Here is a 17,841-nt window from a genome sequence, read left to right on the forward strand (position 1 = left end):
CCCCAGCGCCGGCTGCTCCCACAAAGTGGGGGCTGCCTCCCCCCCTCCCCCGCCCCGGCTGCGGGACAGCCCCTCTGCGGGGGGCAGGCTGCGAGGAGGGGGCACCTGCAGCGGGACCCCCGCCGGTCGCAAGCTGCCCCGCTGGCCCCGGGGAGCCCCGCATACCCCTCCCGCCGGCCGGGGCAGGGCCACGCACGCAACTCCCCCCCGCCCCCAGTCCTCCGCCCCTCCGCGCCCGCGGAGCCCCCTCCTGCGCGGGGCTGCCCGGGGAGGCGGCGGAGCCGCGCCGCCCCTGCCGCATTGGTTTGCGGCGGAGCCCGTCACCGCCGCGGCGCCGAGATTGGCCCCCGCAGCCGGCGCCGGGCTCCCCCCCAGGCCTGCCTCCACCCCGCCCGCCGTGCGCCGCGGCCCGGGCACGGGCACTGCGCTCCGCTCCGCGCCCGCTCCGCGCCGCTCGGCCCGCAGCGGGGGCAGGGCCGGGCCGAGCCGGGCGGCGTGGGGGGGAGCGGCCGCCGCGCCGCACCGCACCGCACCGCGCCGGCAGCGGGGATGTGAGCGGAGGCTCCGCCGGCAGCGCCCGCCGCTTCGCGCCCGCTCCGCGCTCCGCCGCGCCCCGCCGCCCGGCTCGGGAAGATGCTGAGCAGGTGGATGAGTGGCAGCAGCAGGAACCTGGACCGCGAGTACAACTGCACCGTGCGGCTGCTGGACGACAGCGAGTACACCTGCACCATCCAGGTCAGCGTCCTGCGGGGGTCGCGGGGAGGGGGGCGGCGGGGGCGGGACAGCCCCGCGCCGGGGTCGCGCTGCCGCCCGCAGCCGGCAGACAAAAGGAGCGGAGCGGCGGGGGCGGCCCGGTCCTGCCCCGCCGCCGTGAACAAAGGCGGACCCCCCGCTCCCGCCGCCCGCGGACCCCCCAGCACCCCTCGGCTCTCGGCAGGTGACGGGCAGCGGCTGCCGGCGGCGAGGAGCCCCGGAGCGGAGCCCCCCCCCGCCGGCTAGCCGCCTCCCGCCGCGGAGGTGTGCGGGGATGACGCGGAGAGGTGTTACGGGGGTGCCCGCAGCCCCCGGAGCCGGAGCGGAGTAGCGGCAGCCCGGCACGGTCGCCCCGGTGCTCGGGAGAGCCTCAGCCGTACCTCGCGGAGCCGGGCGGTGCTCGCCCTTGCTCTGCTGGCTGCGGAGGCTCCGCGCATCGCGGGGAGGACTCCGCTGCGAAGTAAAGTACGGGAGATGCTGCGGGGCAGGAATGCAGGGGGAATGCTGCGGGGCAGGGGTGGACTCTTCCCGGCCTCCGCCGCATCCCGGGGTGCCCGGGTCTGGCTCCCTCATTAGCGCCCAGCTCTGCCCTAATGAGTGCTTGTGTATTGCCATAGTCCGGAGCGGCGGCGACGGGGTGCGCATCTACTGCTCCCCGCGCCCCATGTGCCGGGCGGGCAGGACCAGGACCGGCTGCAGGACCCGGGACCATCGCCCACCGCCCGGGGGGTGCGTCGCTGCCTGGGGCAGCGCGGGGCCATCGCTCAGCGCGCAGGGACGGAGGGATGTCGTATTTCTAAAAACTAGCGAAACACGCTCGCCGTTTCCTCTGCAACTAGTTAGGTAACGGGACCTTGTGACTGGAGGGCAGAGGGGAGCAGCCCTGGCTCCGGCTGCCTTTACTTCTTCGTTCCTACAGTTATCATTTCTGCAGGGGAGCTGGCCGAAAACCTGTACGCTCTAGCACTCGTAACTACTCCTGCTGGTGCCGGCTGGCTTCAGCCCGGTCCGCAGGCAATGGCAAATTCAGGGCAGTTTTGAGTAAAGGCGACTCAAAACGTAAATAGCAACAACTGCCACCTCCCAACCTCTGCTGGGTCTCCCCTGATCCCCCTGTCCTGCAACTCCGAGGAGGAGGGAGCATCTTTTCCTTTACAGGCGGAAACATGTTTTAAATGATAAATGCTGAAGATCGGTTACCGAGGAGTGCTGCAGGCACCGGCATTTTTGCTTAAATCGTCTAAAATAGATAATACGGTGTTCTGTGCAAATAACGGCTGAAGAATGCTAATGCTGCTCATTCCTCCCTCACCTCCCCCACCTGGGTTGTAAAGTGTGACCCAGTAAACAACTATAACGGCAACCTAGTTTATTTTGCATAAGCAAAACTAATTCATCTCTCGGAGGTTGTTTTTGATACAAGTTAAAAGGAAAGCTGTAGTTTGGAAGACAAAGTGTAGGCAATGCAGTTGAGAAAAATCTGGATTTTTTGTCCTTAAGATAATTTAACAAGGTGTCGTCATTTTGCATGCCTTTTCTTTTTTCTTTATTTTTAAGAGAAAATACTACTTGTTCACATATTTCCATGGCTTATTTTATGTTTAGCATAGTAAATAGTGAATCCTGGTATTTAGCATGCATGACCTAAGGTATAAAGAATTAGCTTGTATTACCCTCACAGTCAAGGTTACCCCACTTAAATATTTGTTTTCTATTGCTTTCATGTTGCCTTATATGCCAAGTATTTATAGTCCGTGCAGAATTATAGCGTACATAGTAGGAACGTATAATGTCTCGCAAGTGAGAAAACCCGTCACCATACAGGCTGTGAGCAGTGAATGAGTTTTGAAGGTCATTCCCTCATGAGTGCAGATATTTCACGTCTTGCTGAGATCTATAGTGTTTCCTCACCCAGGCTGTTTCTACGCCTGTTGTTTCTAATTTATGTATTTCTATTTTTACTTAAATAGAGAGAAACCGTCCAAAGCATAAGTCATCATTTCATACGCAGTGCTGTTAATCACGGTGCACATCTGGGCAATGAGGCTGCTCGCTGGAAGTTTGTAACGTGTATTTTTGCTGCTGTACCTGTGTGTTTGTGCCGCTCATCCTGGCGGCGTGTGGGGATGTGGATGGGCTTTATGCCCTCCCTGAAGTGTGGCCTGTCTGACATGTCATCTGGCTTCTCCATTCTGGGGAAAAGAAGGAAGCACTCAGAGACAGAGCTGATTTTAAGAGGGTTTATTTACATTTCAGATAATGGCACTGGTTAAACCTGTCAACAAAATTAACCTCTGGTTGTACTTGATAAAGGCTTGTGAGTGGGGGCTCAGTGCTGCTAGATAATACCTGAATATTCTGTTTCAAAAGAAAGCCTTTTTTATTTGATTATCTGAAGTTTACTTTGGTAGTATTCTCGTGTTGTATGAATGGTTCATTGTCTGAGCTTAGATGAAGCCGCATTCTCTTTTTTCCCTAATTTTCACGCCCAAACAGCCCATCCGAGCAGGTGGAGGAGCCTGGAGATCTCATGCCCCGGTCCCTGGCCTGGGCAGGCTCCGGGATGGTGTTAGGGGGGCAGAGCTCCTGCAGGCAGCTGGACTGTGCACAGTGAGTCGAGGCAGCTGAGTTGGCTCCTCCGTTAAGTGGTTTTGTTGTTGAGTTGGGGGTTTTTTGCATATTCCAGTACTTTTCTGTTTTGGGGAGGACACTGTCCCAGAGTCTGTCTCTGCTGGGTTCTGGGGGACAGTGTGTCAGCCAGTGAACAGGACTGCAGGTCTCAGCCGCTTGCTGGGACGCAGGGGATCCCAGAAGCTGCCTGAACACAAAGACATGGGGCTTTCTTGCCTCAGAAAGGCTGATATTTTAATAATATTACATGCCATGGAGGCACTTTCTAAAGCAATAAACACAGTAATTTGCAGCATGGGGACTGTCAGCTGGGAGAAGGCAGCAGTGCCCATTAATGCTCCGTTTCTTGGCATTGTGCAGACTGCTGGCCATGGGTGCTGGGGTCCCCACTCCTGTGGGTGTCACTGCCCTGAGACACGTCCCCGGGGACCAGCTTGGCTGGCGGAGAGGGGCAGCCATTCCTGATGGTTTTTTGTTCATCTCCATGGCAAGGGTGTGATCTAGCAGTATATTTAATTTATATTTACCACCTTGTGCTCTGTGTCTCCAAGCACAAATGCAAAGCAGTTTGCCAGCGAGGCAGCCTTGCAAGCGTTGTTAGAATAAAGCAAGCTTTGAAAAAACTAAGCAATGCTCTTGCGCTGCGGTTTTGCTGTGACTGAGCTGCTTGTCTGAGGAAATGTTTTAAATTCTTCACTGTGGTGTCAGTGGTGGTATAAAAGGCTTGAAATAATTAATGATTTGCCATTGCTCGATGCATCAAGCATTTTCCTGAAAAGACAGTGGCGTTTTGTTTCAAACCTCAGTAGTACTACAAGAAAGTGGAGACGTGAGAAAATAAATAGAAAAATGCGGTTTCTTAGATTCAGAATGTAACAACTTTCTTGCGTAAGATTGGAAATAAATGAAAATGAGCTCTGGACTATTCTCTTGGACAAACCCCACGTTTTCCACATGAAGCACAAAGTTCATTAGGAGACCTGACAGGATCATTAATAATAGGCAGTCAACACAAAGGGGAACCTTGGTTTTTTGCAGTGCTGGCTACCGTGAAGGTTATTTGTTCATTATCTTTTTGTCTTCTGAGAGTTTCCAATTGCTTTTGCCGGGAAATAGGTTAGCAGACCGCTGCTTACGCAGTGGGGTCTCTTGTCTACAGTCCTGAGCACAGGTGGTGTGTTCTTCATCGGAGGTTACTCCCTGCTGCCAAGAATACCAGAAACCATGAGGCTTCATGCTGAAAAGTTTGTCTGCTCCCAGAGCCTTCCCTCCTCTCCCACGGCCTGAACCCGGGGTGCAGGAACAGGGACTGATGCCAGACCTGTTCACAAAAACGTGGAGTAAGGCAGACTTTGGGTCCAAGGTTGCTGGTCTGTGTGGTGGGTGAGGGTTTCACAGTCCAGCGCTGGTGAGGCAAAGCCAGCACAGCACTGCCAGTGCGTTGTGGTAGCGAAGTCCATCAGCAAAGTCACTGGGCTGCAATGGGTGCAGGATCGCACCCCTCCCAGCCTGTGGGTCCCAGGGATGGTGAAAGCAATACTGGCAGGTTTGCTGTTGACTCTATTCAAAGTAATATTTTTATTTATAGCATTGAAAATGTATTTGCCACAGAAACCTATCGTTCTTGCTCAGCAGTATCTCAGCAGAGCTGCAGGCTGTCAGGGCAGTGTTCTTTATTCTCTTCTCCAACATTTCCATACATATGGTTTGTGGGCTCGGAAGAAAACCACCTGAAATGCACAATAAGTTTGAAGACAAAGTAACAGTCAAAGCTGAGAGTTTCTTGGGTTTCATCTCCTTTTTCCTTTTAAATTTATTTCCAAGTATATCATTTTAAATACAAAGGATACAAAAGGCAGCTGAGGAAAACATCCACTAAATGTGCACTGAAAAACTAGTGACATATTTACTCTTCTTTTAATGGGAGGCAGAAATACAAGTTGTTATGGAGACCCGTTGAAAATATTTCTAGTGCTGTTATTTCTTCACCAGCTGAAATGTCTATTTTCTGCTAAATTTTCACACCTGTTTTATGATGTTACCTGCTGTGAAGCTCCAGGATGTCCCCCTTTTAGGAGTCAGTTTCCTGAAAGAACTCTTCGCTTATCACTTTCCTATATGAGATGTTGAAGACAAATATAGGTGTATATATATATATATTTATATGCACACGCACGCACACACACACACGGTAATACCATTGTAGAAAGATATGTTCAGTAGTATCATGAAAGAAAAAATTTTCTGCTTCTGTCATGTAAAAATTAGGTAATGCACAGTAGGAGGCTTTTTTTAAGGTGTCTGGGGAATACTAAAAGTGCCTTAAGCAGCCCACTTATTTTTAATTTTTGACTCACTCTTCAGGAGCTCAAAGGGATCATGTACATAGGGATGACGTCTGTGGCCACATTCCAGCAAGGATGAGACTCGCACGATGCTTTGGTTTGCCCTGTACAAGACTAATGGCAGCGCAAGTGTCTGTGATCCCTCTCTGTCAGTACACCTGGCAGATCTGTTTTCTAGCTGAAACCTTGCAGGTTGCCTTCTCCTGGAAGCTGTTTATGAACATGGGCAAAGACTGTGCAGCAAGCAAGGCCCTCACTGAAATGCTGTCAATGGTAGCGGGCAAGGTCCTGATGGAGGTGCTACCAGTCTGTGAAAGCTCCTCTGGAGCTCGCACAGGGGTCGTGTTCTCTCCAGGGTGTGTAGCATCATGCATGAAGGTGGGTTCCTAAGCGTGGGTAGGGGCACTGGGAATGGCCTCTGCCTGCGCAGCCTGGCGTCAATTTGGGCATCACTGAAAAGTGGAGTCCCTGTTGGTTTGAGGGGTAGCTACTCGATAACGGGTAGGCACTTGGTCCTACGTGTTTGAGGATGGCATGTGGTTATCTTTGTCTCGCACTATGTGAGGTGGGAATTTACCAGTGGGAAAACCCAAACCCTATGGTACCCTCAACGCTTCAGCCTTCCAGGGGACTTGTAGGAATGTCACGTACCCCATGGTGAGCACAGTTCGTGCAGGACTGATGGGAGCACACATGTGCTCTGCTCTGTGTGTCCCACTGAAACAGCAGCAGTCCCTCTGCCTCGTGCAAACCCTCGGTAGAGCAAACCCTCCGAAATGACCACACGCCTGGTTTCCAAATGGCAGAGGAAGCATGGCACTACTGTCACTTGTTAGAAATGACAGTGCATTACTGGAGAAGGCTGGGGAACAAGCAGAGATTTGCCATGTGAGAAGTGTTGTATTTTATTTGCTATCAATTTTGTCAAGAATAGACAATACCTTGTTAGCGCAGGGGTCAGACGTTGGTGCTATTGCAGAGAGAACTGAACAGTGCTGCTTTCATCAGCCACTTGTTTGTGGTCAGAAAAACCCAATTATTATTTGGTTACAGAAAGCCTTGAAGTTGCTTCTGCAAATAAGGTTTCAGGTCAAATTCTTTTCTTTGAAAATTTTCCAGAGTAAATTATCACAGCAGTATGAGAGCAATTTCATATTGATGATCTGGAATTGCCTGCGAGGCTGATGAATCCACAGTGGCTGTCTGCAGAGACTGTGGCTCCTGCATGGCAAAACGGAGATGGGGAGCAGATTCTGATGGGTGCAGCTACACTACAGTTAATGTGTGCATATACAGAGGGCCTGAGCTTGTCCTGCCAGGGCTGGGGGTGTGATTTGAAGGGATGGGTCTGCATCCCCTCTTGTGGCAGGAATTGTAGTTATTTATTGTTGGTTGTTGTTCCTATAAGCCTCTTAGAAGCTTCAGAACTCGGGAAAATCTATCCTAATTTGTTTCTTCATCAGCCACCTCTTGTGGATTCCCTTCTTGTATTCCCAACGAAATTACAGCTGCTGTGGCTTTTGGTGATATTGGTAAATCTACTCAAATTGGTGTGGCACCTTGATCACCCCAGGAGATGTTTTCGCTTGTGCTCCCTCAGCATGTCAGCTGCTGCCAGAGCCCAGGAGAAAGGTAAACCCACTGTCTTTGGTCATGACAGAAAGGAATTAATATTTTGAATGTTCCTTGGAGCTTTCACCTAAGCACAGCAACATCTTAACCAACCCTAATTCTGCACAAGGTGCTGTCAGCTGGTGCAGTGTGGTTTTATTACATTTCTTACAGAACTGGATAACCAGCTACAAACCTACCCAGGGCTACAGAGCAAGCTGTTGGTGGAGGCCAGGCTAAAGTGAATGTTCCTTTGCTCTGAGCACCAGGACAAAGGAGGAGATGTGAAAGAAATGGGGTTAGTTTTCAGAAGGGTCTGAAGAAGTGAGAAGACTCCATGTGCGCAAGTATGGATGTCAGAATTAGGGTTTATATGGTCATCTGCATTCATACAGAAACTGAGGGCTATCTTCTGAGCATGAAACACAAGCCAGGTTTTCCTTTAGGAGGTGAAGGTCTGCCAAATGAGCTCCAAAGTCCGTGGGCCGATGTGGTGGCGTTCCTGGAGGCTGGGTGATGCCCTGAGCTGAACTTCCTGCAGTCACAGCCCTGCCTTCTCAAGGTCTGCAGGGCACATGCATGGGTCAAGGGCAGCCTTCCAGAGGATGGAATGGCATGATCCAAGGTGCAAGCAACTCCCTGCATGAGCCCTGTGGCTGCCAGGGCGGTTTTGCATGGTGAGGAAGAGGAGTGTGAAGGGTAGGGTCTAGGGTAGAGGCATGTGAGCTGGCCCCATGTGGAAACACATTTGCTGGGACTCATGGGCACGGAAACCTTTTGTTGTTATGCTGCAATGAGTGGATTGAAATAGCAGAGTGAAGATCCCCGGCTTCACGTGTTACCACTGGTTTGCTGAGCCATGCTCCATTGGCATGTAAAATACTGGCACAACTAGAAAATAAAAATGTGGGTGTTAGACAGTTTTATCTATGTTACAAATATTTTGCTTGTAAAAAAAAAAAAAAATACTGAAATTGAAATGAAATGTCATTAAATGTGTCACCCTAGAGGTGTATTGGCCTGTGTGGTTTGTGTTCAGGGTAGAAGTGTGGTGGAGTGGCAGGAATGTACCGTCTCTTCTGCATGAATCCCAAAGATCAGCTCCTTCCTCTCCAGAAAAGGAAGCGTTTGGAAACGTGTTTCTTTCCAGATTTCTGCACCGGTCTGTGCTGGCAGCAGGGTCGAGGTATTGGCCACATCAGTGGGTTGGGAGATGGTGGTTCTCCTCTGTCGTCCCCATGGAGTGTTGTTGTTCAGGGGTTTGTGCATGCGTGAAAACACTGTCCATAAACCATCCATGGGCTGGTGCACATGTGCTTACCTATCTCAAATTAAAACATATTTTTAAGCTTCACACTCAAATTCTGCATGTTTCCCCCCCCTGCCACCATCCGCCTCCGACTCAAACAGGCCTGTTTTTTGTTTTGTATATTGTGGGACATAGACACAAGGAGTTCTTGCAATCGAAGGTAGCTATTAAATATCTATGATGGTGTTTTCATTTCTAGACAGGAGGGTAACTGCTGCCTTATGCGTTTGGTAGCGTTTGGAAATGAGAGGAAGAGTGGTGAGATCTGAAGTTGCTGCAACCTTGTCCCCTGGGAATGTGGTTGGTGGGTGGATACACAACAGTTGCGTGCAATCTTTCTCTCCTGTTGCTCAGTGGCACAGATTTTATGATGATGTGATATGTGATTTTCCAGGAATTTACTGGGTGAGATGTACTAGGATACGGTTGTTTCTAAAATGACCTGTGGGATTTGGGGCTGGCTGGGCAGTTTTCCTGTGCATGGTGCAGAGGTTGTGTCTGTTGTGGAATTATGGCCAAGACTGAACTGAATATCTGCAAAAACTGCCTGGTGCTTGGAGTCTGATTTTTTTCTGAAAAGGGCCGGTGCAGAGGGAAGTTGTGTGAGCTGTGCTTCAGGCTGCTGGTGGAGAACAGCTCTTTTTTCTAAGCAAAAATAGGATTTCTGTAACGGCCAGTGGACTGATCTGGCCTGGTCCTGGGGAGCAGCTGGGCATTTTGTTCCTCCTGCATTGTCATTTTAAACACACAGACTGTACTTTGCCCTTAATTACACTTTGGCAATTACCATCCATGTAGATTACCTTCACTGGTAACGTCTTCGTTTGCAAAAGTGACTTGGCAGCTGCAATTTGTTGAGGAATGCAGTTTATTCTATGCACACACAAAATGCAAGATGCCATTGTGCTTCCTCTGGCTTGTTATCTGTAGAGGACAGCAGGGGTAAAATACAGTAAAATCTTATTTTACTCAATAAAGTCAGCAGCTGTCTCTCCAGATACACATCAGAAGCTGTGCTACTGAGCAAGATGGTGCTGTTTTTACATAATCAGTTTGTAGAGCTGTATTTTAAGGCATGGGATCTTCAGCTACTCTGAGGATCAACTTTGTGCTTCCAATAGTGGATGATCCCAGTTCTCCTTATGGAACCCAGTGGATCTCTTCTCCCAACTTGTTCAGTCTTTGGTCCTTACTGGGAAGGTGGATGTACATGAAAATTGCTCTTCTGTGGACAAGGGAACAGACGGAAAAATGTGGCTGGTTTTGTGGGATGTACTTTGCATTGTGAAAATGCAAAGTTCAGGAAATCCCTCCCGAAGAGGTGCAAGAATTGCAGGGCTCAGAGCCGTGGGCCAGCTGCGCCCTTATAATTTTAACATAATTTAAACATATTTTCTTGAGATTTTTGAGCTGGGAGCCTCCCCCTGCTACCGACTGGGTTGTGGTCCCACTGCAGCTGAGCGTATGCTGGGGCCCATTTTCTCTCCCTGGGAGAGCCAGTTTTCTGCATTGAGCATCTCATTGGAAATTCAAGGTTCGCACATATTTTAATCTTCCGTATCTGGCAGTAAAGAATATAAGCACTGGACTCCTGAGCATGGAGAAAAATCTTAGGCTGGTTCAGATGCTGTGGGAAGGAGTGAAATAAGATGTACTCGCCAGGTGCCAGTGTCTCACCAGATAGACAAGGCATTTTAATAAATGATAGTTAACAAAAGCTTTGTGGCATTGCGCTTTGTGAGGCCAGACAGACCTCAGCTAGTTAATGCTGGATGTCAAAATTTGATCAATGCTGCAGCTAGAAATAGAATGTTTTGGCTGCATAATGTCTGTTACCAAAGACTTTAATTATAGTGGCATATCTGTCATATCGATGAGGTTTTTCTGTTTTTCAGAAGGTTTATAGCAGGGCTGTTTCAGATTGTATTGGCTTTTAGCTTGGCACATAAGCTGGGATCCCAAAGGATATGTCCACTGACTGCCTATACAAAATTTTTCTTTAATAAAAAAATTACAAAAATTGATTAAGCCATTCTGGATCTAGAGAGAGACTTTAGGAATATATAGATTAGGTAGTTGATAGTGATTGTAACTATACGTTATCTATATACTTAACTCATAGAATGGACAGTATATTGGGACTGGGAAAAAAGATGAAATCTAATATAGTTGTGTTTGAAAAATAGATAATAAACATGCTGAGCAGGTACTTTTCATGAATCGATTTAATTCTCATTAGCGTTGCACTGTATAGCATGCTGACTAATATTTCTGGCTTGCAAACAACAATGGCTTTCCAAAGGAAATGTGTGATGAGAACAGAATGTCATTGGGATCTGAAAACCTGGAGCTCCTGGGGCCATTGAAAGTGGAGAAGAGAAAATGTGAGTGCAATAGAAAATGCAGCAGCAGGAGAAAGAGCTGGGGCTGGAGGCAATGGTGAGCCAGGATCAGGGCAATAGGGGAGTGATAGGTGCTGGGAGCATCTCTTGTCAGGCCAGGCCATCCTCCTCCACCCATACAGGGACCCTTGGGACCCCTGTGCCATGGGAACCACTGTCTGAACCAAGTCTCAATGCCTGCCCTTGCAGTGGTACTGTCAGACCTCCCTCCAAAAGTAACTCTCTTTGGCTGAGCTCCTGCCTAAACCTTGGTGTTCCTGCACTGTTCTTCGATATTAAGGTTCTTCTGATCCAGAAAGGACTTTTCTGTCTTCTGGTCCAGATCCCTGCTACTGTTGTCCTTCCTTTCTCCCACTTGCATTTATTACCTGTGCATTTACAGTTTTGCATCATTCTTGTTTGCATGTTGATACAAAACCCCAAAATCTGTAGGGAATGATTCTCCAGCCTGTCACCACTTCTTAGAAGCAACTCCTTAAGCCCATTGATGGGGCTTTAACTGGCTGTGACTTATGCTTTCCGATGACAGATTTCTTTATCTGGGGTTTTGGAATAAAGCAGAGGGTCCTCGGGGCAGCTGCTGTTTGAGGGGATTAGTGGTGGCTGGCAGCCTGCGTTCTGCATTGCCTTGCTTCCCCAGGCGCACGTGGGAGCTTGCATGTCTCCCTAGCAGTGCTTTGGGTACCGTGTCCCCCAGCTTAACATCTGGGTTTTGTTCTAGACATAAATAAGGTGCTAATACAAAATTAATCCCAACATAGCATGCCTTAAATAATGATGACAGTGATTTCTCTCTGCCCTTATGGGATGCTTCCCACTGTCAGCGTAAACACATTGGGCCCTTGGCAAAGTCCCCCAGAATTAAATAAAACACAGCTAACAGGGCTTGGAGGAATGAAATAAAATTGAGGCTTTCCTTAGTAACCCACAGTACCACTGAGTGGAGAGCGTTCTTGTTTCTGTAGGCCTTTTTAATTAACACGTGGCATTTTGTTATGAGGATGCCATTGAGCATAATGGGGAAAGATGTCTGAGGCATTTTAGGCTGATTTGGTTTTAAACTTCTGTGGGCGGTTTGTAATTCTCAGTCAGCTCTGCTGGGCTTTTCCAAAGAGATGTGTTTTTCGGGCATGGTTAATCTCTGTATCCATGAGCTGATGCTGATGAGCCCTGTCACATCCTGCTGGTGTCCTGAGGCTGCCAGGGGGAGATGCCCCTAGGGAGCAACAGTACAGCCCCCTGTGCCCCAGGTTTGGCCAGGTGCTGCTCTGGGTCCTCCACGGCTCCTCCCTGCACCGCAGCCTCCCTCAGCTGCAAAACTGGGCTAACAGCTCATCCTTCTTCCATCAGAGTTTCTCTGAGGACACACGTTGGTGAGAGGCTGGATGCGGGGAGGACGTGAAGAGGGACACGGCACAGTGCTTGAGCTCCTGGCCTTGCCAGGGCCATGGCCATGGGCAGTGAGGATGATTTCGCTGTATAGGATTGATGTTGCTTTTGCAGTGAGAATTATTTCACTGTATGGGGTTGATGTTGCTTTGCATTTCAGGGTTACAAGTGAAGGAAAAGCAGAGCAGCCTGCAGTGGAGCTTTTTGCCTGTCCCAGTGCAGGGCATGTCCTGACCCTTCATGTCTTGTGCCTTTGGCTCCCTTTGTGCCCACCTGCTACCCCACGGCCCCTTTGCAGGTTACAGGACCCATGGGGGAGCAGCAAGCACCAGTGCTGTGGTCACAGCTCCTCCTGCATAACCAACCTGAGACCTGCAACCCCCAGAAATACAGTTCTGAGCCTGAAACATAACTGTAGTATATTTGAGGTGGAGGTGATCCATTCTTGGGTACAAAGAAGTACTGAACCCAGCAGCAGCAAGCAGGTCCCCTGTAAGGGCTAGCTGTGAGGGTGGCAGCAGTGTCAGAGTACCACTAGCATTGGTGACAGCCCAGAGATGAGCAGGAGACAGCTCCAAGCTGGGGCAGGGCTTGTCCGCCCGGGGGGCCTCACCACAGGAAGGCTTGTCATGCCCATGCCGCAACTCAATTACGGTTCCTGCCTCACTGGGAAGAGGGAGTGGACATGGGTTTTGCCTGGGGAGTGCATTAGTAACAGAGAGCGTAAGCAATTAAACCTCACACTCAAGACAGCAATGTCCAAATCCCTCTAGCTCTCTATTCACCCCCTGGAAGTGAACAGGAAGAAGATGTATTCTCTGAGACTAATCTGCTGTGTTATTATTTCCTAACGAGCCTTTGTAGCCCTTGGGTGTGGGAAGGCATTGTGCCTCGAGCAGGGTCAGGTGTCTAGGGCTAGCTGCCTGCAGCAGCGGGGGGCTTCTGCAACCCAACAGACCCCGTGCTTACCCTGACTTAAATTCTGAGTGAAAATTCGGATTCCCCAGGATGGATGTCAGTGTTGTACCCCAGGTCTAGAAAAAGAGGGTGCTCTTCCCCGTGTTCAGGTGCAGCAGCCAAAATGCTTCCCAAGTGCAAGGGTGCTGATGTTTCACTCACTGAGTCAGCACCAGTGCTGGATCTTAACTGAAATGATGGGCTTTTCTTTTAACCAGTCCTCCTAACACAAGATTTCCCATAACTTCTATTTGTCTGCTTATTCCTCACCCCTGCAGAGAAGGGCCATCTTCAGCAGCCACAGCCCTGGGGCCAGCCCTGGGGGCTTGGCAAAGGTGTTGGCAGTGGCTTGGTGGCCATGGTGCCTGTGGGATAAATGCAAGGATTAGGACGTTGAGTTGAGGTGGGCTGCAGTTTTACACCCTGTGCAGTTTCCACAAGACGGGAATAAGAGTAAAAAGCAGCCCAGAATGGCTTCAGTGTTGGCTTCTGCATGGAACTTGGGAAACCGTAAATCAGTGTGAAAGGAGTGACTGCACATTGACCCCTGCAGACACTGCCTAATTGTTTTATTTTGCTTTGTTCCACGGATCTCTATGGAAAGAGAGGGAAAAGTCAACTTTGTGGTGCAGCTGGTGGGGCTGAGGATTGCCATGGGAACAGAGGAAAAGTGCTGATGCTGAGCAGGGGACACTGCTGTCACCAGGGAGATGCCCTCATCCCCACTGCCCGCTGCTGCATCGGGGACATCGTGCTGGAGCTTCACGTACCGCCCCTGGAAGTGATAACGAGGAACCCTTACCTACTGGTGTTAGTTCAGATCCAGCCTTGTCCCAGCCTCTGGGCTGTGGGGACTCCTCCATGGAGCTCCCTGGACCCGTGCCACTGTGACCCCCACCATTGGCGGTGAGCCGTCTGTGGACCTCAACCTGGATGGACGCCCTTGGATGCCCACATCTGGTGTGTTAGATTATGACCATAGATTAGGACCACTGATGAATGGGATCTCATCCCTCCTCTTTGTTGCTTATTTATTTCATCTGTAAAACCCACAGTTTCATCTGAATGGGACACTTAGTTCATGCAAACTGAAGTGTGGAGCTGCCACCTACACATGGGAAGTGTCACTGCCTGTGGAAGGGGGCTCCCAGGGTGGGTTAAGAGCTCTGCTCCTGCCTGCTGATAGCTGCGGTGCTGGCTGGTGTCAGGAAACCCTGAAGGTAGACACAGACTTTGATGAACCCTGCCCTGTGAGCTTCTGAAAAAGATCATCTGAGTTTAAAGCACCATTTAGGCAAATAAGTTGTGCTAAAATAGCATTTCTTTAATTAATTAACCAGTACTGCACATAAACCTCTCCTTAAATTAGTTGTTACTTGCAACTTCCTTGTCCTGACATGGTTGAATTTTTAAAACACTTCCAGCAGACCAGCAGAAGCCATCCTGCTTTGGGACTGCAAATCCGTGCAGTGCTGAAGGCTGCGCTGCCTGTCTGGGTGCCATGCCAGAGGACGCAGATCTGGTCACTAAAAGGCAGAGACTCATGGGTGGACAGCAGCTCAGTGCTAGAGGTAAAAATCAGCCTGGAGGCATGTCTGGATGTCCTTGATGTTAGTCCCTTGCAGGGCATGTCTCAGTGTAGTGAGGTCGCTTGTGGTGGCAATGCACAGGGTCAGTGTCCCAGCACAGCATCTCAGCGAGGGCTGCCTTCAGAAACGCACCTGATGAACAACATCCTTAAGGCCAGTGGGGAAGGATCCAACTTGTGTTACAATAACAAATGAAGCAGGCAAAAGTAAACATGGAAGTAAGTAAATAAATAAGCCCTTTTGCACTTACTTTCGGAATAACTAAACATGCAGCTCTAAACTGATAACTGCCTTGGTGCTGGGAGAGCATCGTGATGCGGTGCACGCTTTGTGCTGCAGTCTTGCTGAGTTTGAACTTGCTGGCGGTAGGTGCAGAGGCGGTAGGCAGGAGAGCACATCAGGTATTGTCTGCGTACTGCAGCGTGTGATTTTTCTGTAGGGCCTGAGGAGGCTGTTTTGAATTACAGCCACCTGTCAGTTACTATTAGTTGGTTTTATAAATTTTTTCGTGCCTGCCTTACTGAAATGGTCTACTCCATACTGCGTGGTGGGGTTCTGCAGGCAGTGCAAGCAGCTGCCAGTGCTGCTGCTTCCTTTTATTTATGCTTTTATAACAGTATCCACAGTTGGATATTAATTTTTTTTGTGTTACAATAATAATAAATAAAATGCATATTTGAAGGATTCTCTTGAATCTTTTAAATTAGGGAGGGGAGAAATAAAGTTCATAATTACACTGGTGCATCCAAAGGCTGAAGGGGACCAGGGGTGTTTGTGATGTTCCCTTTTTTTGCAGTGTTGCACATAACAATTACGTCTTCCTTGCCACCTCCCCGCCGCTTCCCTGCACGCGTTAGCAGGTACCTTGCTGCCAGCCAAGGCAAGGTTACTCTTTGCTTGGAGGAAGGCACCCAGAGGCTTTTTTCTGGGTATGTAGATACTAATGACGCTGCCGTGTGTTGTGGTGAGGTAGTTGCACACATGTTGTATAAGGGCTGATGATTTAATAGGCTGTCTTATTTCTGTTCACATTTCCCAAGTGTTGGCTCTGCTGGCATTCTTGGGGCTGGTATGTACCAGTGGCTACAATCTTTATTTCTTTTAGTATCCCATGATGACTGTAGAGGGTCCGGTTCTCTTTGGCCAGCCTGTCATGCACACAGACCTTCGCAGGATGGGCTGTGGTATGATGTACCACATGGCAAGGGTTGTTTTGGCAAAACCAGATGTCCCTCTGCTTGTACCTGGGTAAAAGCTGTAGGGCAGGGGTGGGGGGACATGCACTCCTTGACCCGGCAGCAGGCTGGGACCAGACTCCCCACCTCTGTGGGACCTGAGCAAGGCAGGGCACAGGGACCGATGCTCTGGGCTTGTTGGAGTATGGGATTTACAGATCCTGTGCTTGTTGGATGCTCCAGTGTGCCTGTTCAAGAGGGATGAGTTTCTCGTTGGCGTTGGCCAGAATTGACCCAAATTGTTCCTGATGACTGTAACAGCTTGTCTGCAAATGGTAGGCTTATTTAAGACCTGTGGCAGCTTCCTGGGCAAACTTGTGCTTGCGTACCCTGTGCTGTGTGCCAGTGGCACTGGCACGTTGATGTTGCTGAAGGACCTGTTCAGTTTCCTTTGCTGGGATTTTCTCAGTGGCTGGGCAAAGGAAATACAGTGCCATTTTGCTGTTGCATTCTTCCAAGTGAGCAAGCTGGCATGAAATAACAGAGCAAGCATGAAGAGGGTGAGTGCTTATGGCATGCTGTCTTTTAGGTGTGTTTGGGAAAATAAAATCATCTGATGAACTACAGAAGCCAAAAGAGACTGTTATGAATGCACTTGATTCTTCTGTGCTACAGTTATCCTGGCCTTTATTTAGGGTGTCAGACACGGTGATAGCACCAGGGTAGAAATATGATGCTTTTGCCTGGATGGCCTCCACAGCCGAGGGAAGGGCTGAGAGGGCCAGTGAAGCTTGGTACAAGGTTAGCAACAGATTCACTCAAGCCCTTAAAATATTTATGGCGTTGTAATCCATACACATTTTAAGCATATTTGACATCATCCTGCACTGCTCTTGTATCTGTCATTGCTTACAGAGAGAGTCCAGAGAGCATCACTGTACGGCTGGTAGGAGGTAGCTGCAGGTAGCCATGCATTGCATCTATATTTTTATAGCTGAGATTTAGAAAGGAGTCATAAAGTCTGTTCCTGGAGAGCTCTTTATAGTGTGAGGAGGGGCTTTGCACAGCACTTGTGGAGGTTTCTAACCGCTCATGCAGCGGATGGGATTGGGATGCAGGTTACGTGCCAGCGTTGGCTGGGCAGGGAGGGTTTTGGCCGCGGGGCTCGTCCCCTGCTTGCATGCCCAGCTGCCCCCCTCAGCTGCCCTGGCCCACTGTTGCCTGTGGGGAAGTGGAGTGACCTGAGGAGAAGGTGTCTCAGACGTTTCATCAGTGACTCAAAGTCACTCTGTCGTTTGCTGTGTTCCCAAAGCACCTTCCTCTGCCCAGGGGTGCTGGAGGACCTGTCACCGCGGCTGCCAACGCCAGCACGGCAGGGCCTCGCAGGCTGTCACATCGCAGCAGCCGGGTTTGGGGAAGCTGTGCAGCAGACAGCACAGCTGGGAGGAATTTGGGTTCCTTTGAAGCTATCAAAACCCAGCTAACTGGGATGGATTGTCTCTTCGGCTGGGTGATTTGTCTGCATAGCTGCAAGGCAGTTCTCTTCCCTCCCTCCATCCTTCCTCCCTTGCTGTTTTTTGTCATGTCCTGCATGGCTGAGAGAGCAGCCTCCTGCTTTCTGTGGTGGGGAAACTGCCAAGGGCGGGGACATGTGCTGCTGGTTTGGTGGGGCGGGTTGGG

The 17,841-nt window shown here is 50.0% G+C and overlaps 1 protein-coding gene across 4 annotated transcripts in view; it reads left to right on the forward strand.

The window, feature by feature from the left end:
* The first annotated feature begins 239 nt into the window (after window positions 1-239).
* FRMD5 (FERM domain containing 5) overlaps window positions 240-17,841 on the forward strand; it is a 112,640-nt gene continuing 95,038 nt past the window's right edge. For all 4 annotated transcript variants that reach the window (XM_056346870.1, XM_056346872.1, XM_056346871.1 and 1 more), the window contains exon 1: window positions 240-735. In XM_056346870.1, coding sequence (XP_056202845.1) covers window positions 634-735 — 102 coding nt within the window. In that variant the 5' untranslated portion in view covers window positions 240-633. The remainder of the gene's footprint in view (window positions 736-17,841) is intronic.

Source organism: Falco biarmicus, chromosome 7 (assembly GCF_023638135.1).
Source record: "Falco biarmicus isolate bFalBia1 chromosome 7, bFalBia1.pri, whole genome shotgun sequence".
NCBI classification, from domain to species: domain Eukaryota; kingdom Metazoa; phylum Chordata; class Aves; order Falconiformes; family Falconidae; genus Falco; species Falco biarmicus.